This window comes from Volvox carteri, assembly GCF_000143455.1.
Source record: "Volvox carteri f. nagariensis unplaced genomic scaffold VOLCAscaffold_46, whole genome shotgun sequence".
NCBI classification, from domain to species: domain Eukaryota; kingdom Viridiplantae; phylum Chlorophyta; class Chlorophyceae; order Chlamydomonadales; family Volvocaceae; genus Volvox; species Volvox carteri.
The window spans coordinates 870,310-872,935 of NW_003307589.1; the positions used below are offsets into that span (position 1 = coordinate 870,310).

At 57.3% G+C, this 2,626-nt stretch overlaps 1 protein-coding gene across 1 annotated transcript; it reads right to left on the reverse strand.

The window, feature by feature from the left end:
• Positions 1–319: 319 nt before the first annotated feature.
• Positions 320–2,367, reverse strand: VOLCADRAFT_106577 (uncharacterized protein; the record flags this gene model as incomplete). Its single annotated transcript, XM_002954862.1, has 4 exons — positions 320–1,250; positions 1,638–1,807; positions 1,937–2,020; positions 2,247–2,367. The coding sequence occupies 4 exons, from the start codon at positions 2,364–2,366 to the stop codon at positions 320–322; spliced, it is 1,305 nt and encodes a 434-aa protein (XP_002954908.1).
• Between the last annotated feature and the right edge of the window lie 259 nt (positions 2,368–2,626).

A 2,626-nucleotide genomic window follows, 5' to 3' on the forward strand; every position in this document is an offset into this window, starting at 1 on the left:
CGAAATCACAGGAGCAGCAATCAATCACAACCAATCTCGCCACTCCGCAGGCAGGGGCCGTGCAACTCTCCCCGCGCTCTCTAATAAGACGGACTGCGGCCTGAATCCGCCAGCCAGCCTTCACTCAAGGAATTTCGTGAGTTTTGCTTGTTTCAAACTTTAAGTATTTAAACCCTCGGCAAAGCCATTTCAAGTTCTGACGCAAGCCGCTCTCCATAAGCCAGGTCCGTTCGGACGGATAAAATCCCTCAAAATCCCTTCGGGGGCAACTTTTCCTTCTTTCTGCACTGTTCCGACATCTGATGCCTCCGCGATGCCCTCAAGCGCCAACAAAGCAAACGGGCAGCCAGCGCAGAGCCGTTCGCCGCTTCCGTACTTCGTCGTACAGGTCCTCTGGATCCACTAGCCGGCCCGCCGCCGCCGCCAAGTTGGCTTCGCCATTCCCACGGCCCGTTTTTCGCCCAGAGAGAAGATTAGCTGCCGTACTGGCCGTCCTTAGCTGCTGGCCACATGCCTCGCCCGATCCGCTGCTGCGCTCGCCAAGTGCTCTCAAACGCAAATCTACCGCCGCCAGCAATACCACACTTTGAATCAGCGACCCCGCCGTGGACTGCTCGCTTGCCGTCGCGGCAGCGGCGCCGGCTGCTGCTGTGGCTGCGACGCTGCTACAGCTGCAAACCGCCTGCAGCTGCGTCACGCGCTGCTGGAGATAAGCCCGATCTTGTTCCAACTGATCAATCTCACTGTCGAACAAAATCATATCCTGGACCCGAGCCACTAGTGACCATGCCGCGTCCTCTAGTCCGCTGCCGCTGCCGCCATCCTGCCCCGCGCACGACTGCCCTGAGCCGCTGCACCCGCGCCGTACGTCAGGTGTACTGCAGGCCGCCGCCTTGCCGAGCCGCCGCAGCAGACTCATTCGCTGCTCTTGCTGCTGCTCTTGCTGCTGCAATGCAGCGTTTGCCGCTGCAAACATGAACATCGCGGTGCCGCAAATACAGGGGCCGCAGCCCCCCGGGCCACAGCCGCAGCGCCTACATGGCGACGCGGCTCCGGAACCGCCGGTTGGGATGTGCTGCACTCGGGCCCCGGACCAGCCGGCGGCTGCGGCATCACGTGCAAAGTTCGGCAGGTCGCTGCCCAACAAGTTGGCCGCCTCGCGCGCGCGGTTGGAGGTTCCCAGCAGCGCTCGGATGGAGCTCTGTAACGCCTCATCAGAATCGTCCGCGCGGCCGCGTTGCGCCGTCGACCTGCGGGAGGAGCGCCAGGAGGATGGTACATGAACGCAAAGCAAAGCGGCTGTGGCCCAAACGAATCGTGAATTCATGCATGTACATTGTTGCGTGGGTCTGCATATGCGCCTGCATCTCCTCTGACCCCCCTCCAGCACCGCCTGAGACCGCCGGATACAGACAGCAGATGTGATGAGTCCCGTGCTGCGGACATACGCTCGTGCATGGTGTACATCTATGGCTGGGTGGGTGGGTGACTTTGGCGCACAGGTAGACTGTGGCATCAAGCGGCCGCAGCGATGAGGCCGTATACCGCAGTAAGAGGTAAAGGTCGCTTGGCAGACACGCTGGCAGCTGTTTGTTGCTGCAGTCAAAGCTGTCGCCAGGCAAAAGCCCCTAACCCACCTCATAAAGGTGCTGATACCGACAAGCTGAACTGTCAAAGAGCGAAAGGCGCGGTAAGTCTCAAGCCATGCCGCGGGATGCTCCAAAAGAATTCCCAAGACCCCCTCGCCGTCATGCCGATTCAGGCCCTCAATCGCAGTCTGGAGCTGGGCCATGGCTGCAATAAAACCCTATGAAGATAAAAAAAAGATGAACATAATTTAATACGCTTCGCGATTGGTCATTTGACAGTGACGGGAAAGAACAATATGGCAATCGCTTTCGGTTTGAGCACGAGGGTCAGTTAGTTTCCGGCCTACCTGCACATACTCAACCGCCTGCCCAGCAAGGTTCTCATCAGTCGAGGCAGCGCCTTCGAGCGCTGACAGTGCAGCCGGCAGGACCTGCGCGGCCAAGCATGGAACGACAAGGTCCTTAAGTAGCACGGTCGCAGGGCCACAGCATACAAGGCAGGCAACGTCGCGCCGCAACGCGCCATACTCGCGTGCTATACTATTTTCACGGCGAAATGCACGTATCCATCCATAGTGTAAGTCGCCTGAAGAGCGCCGCGGCCTAAAGTGCCCGTAGCAAAAAAGCGAGCAAATCACGAAGCGTGAAATAATTCACCTTTATGCAACATTCAACGACAGACGAGCAGTCCTCCACGGCATGAAGGCTCTGTGCTGCTACCCTCGCTAGGGCTTTCGCTGCCGCATTGGCTTCAACGATACAAAGAAGTAGGTCCATTTCTTCCTTAAATGAATGTACATAGAACGCTTTCGATCAACCTATATGAGAAGAGATTGTGAGTGAGAGCGCCATGCGTAACTGGACCTGCGCCGTACAGACACCATGACTATTGTAACGTCAGCAGGAGTTGCCATACTCAGATCTAATCCAGGAAGATCCTCTTGGGATTGAAGATTTTATTGCCATGATCTCGTGCATTGCACGTAAGTTGCTATACTTCAGGAACAGTACGAGGGGCCAAATAGAGCGATGTCATG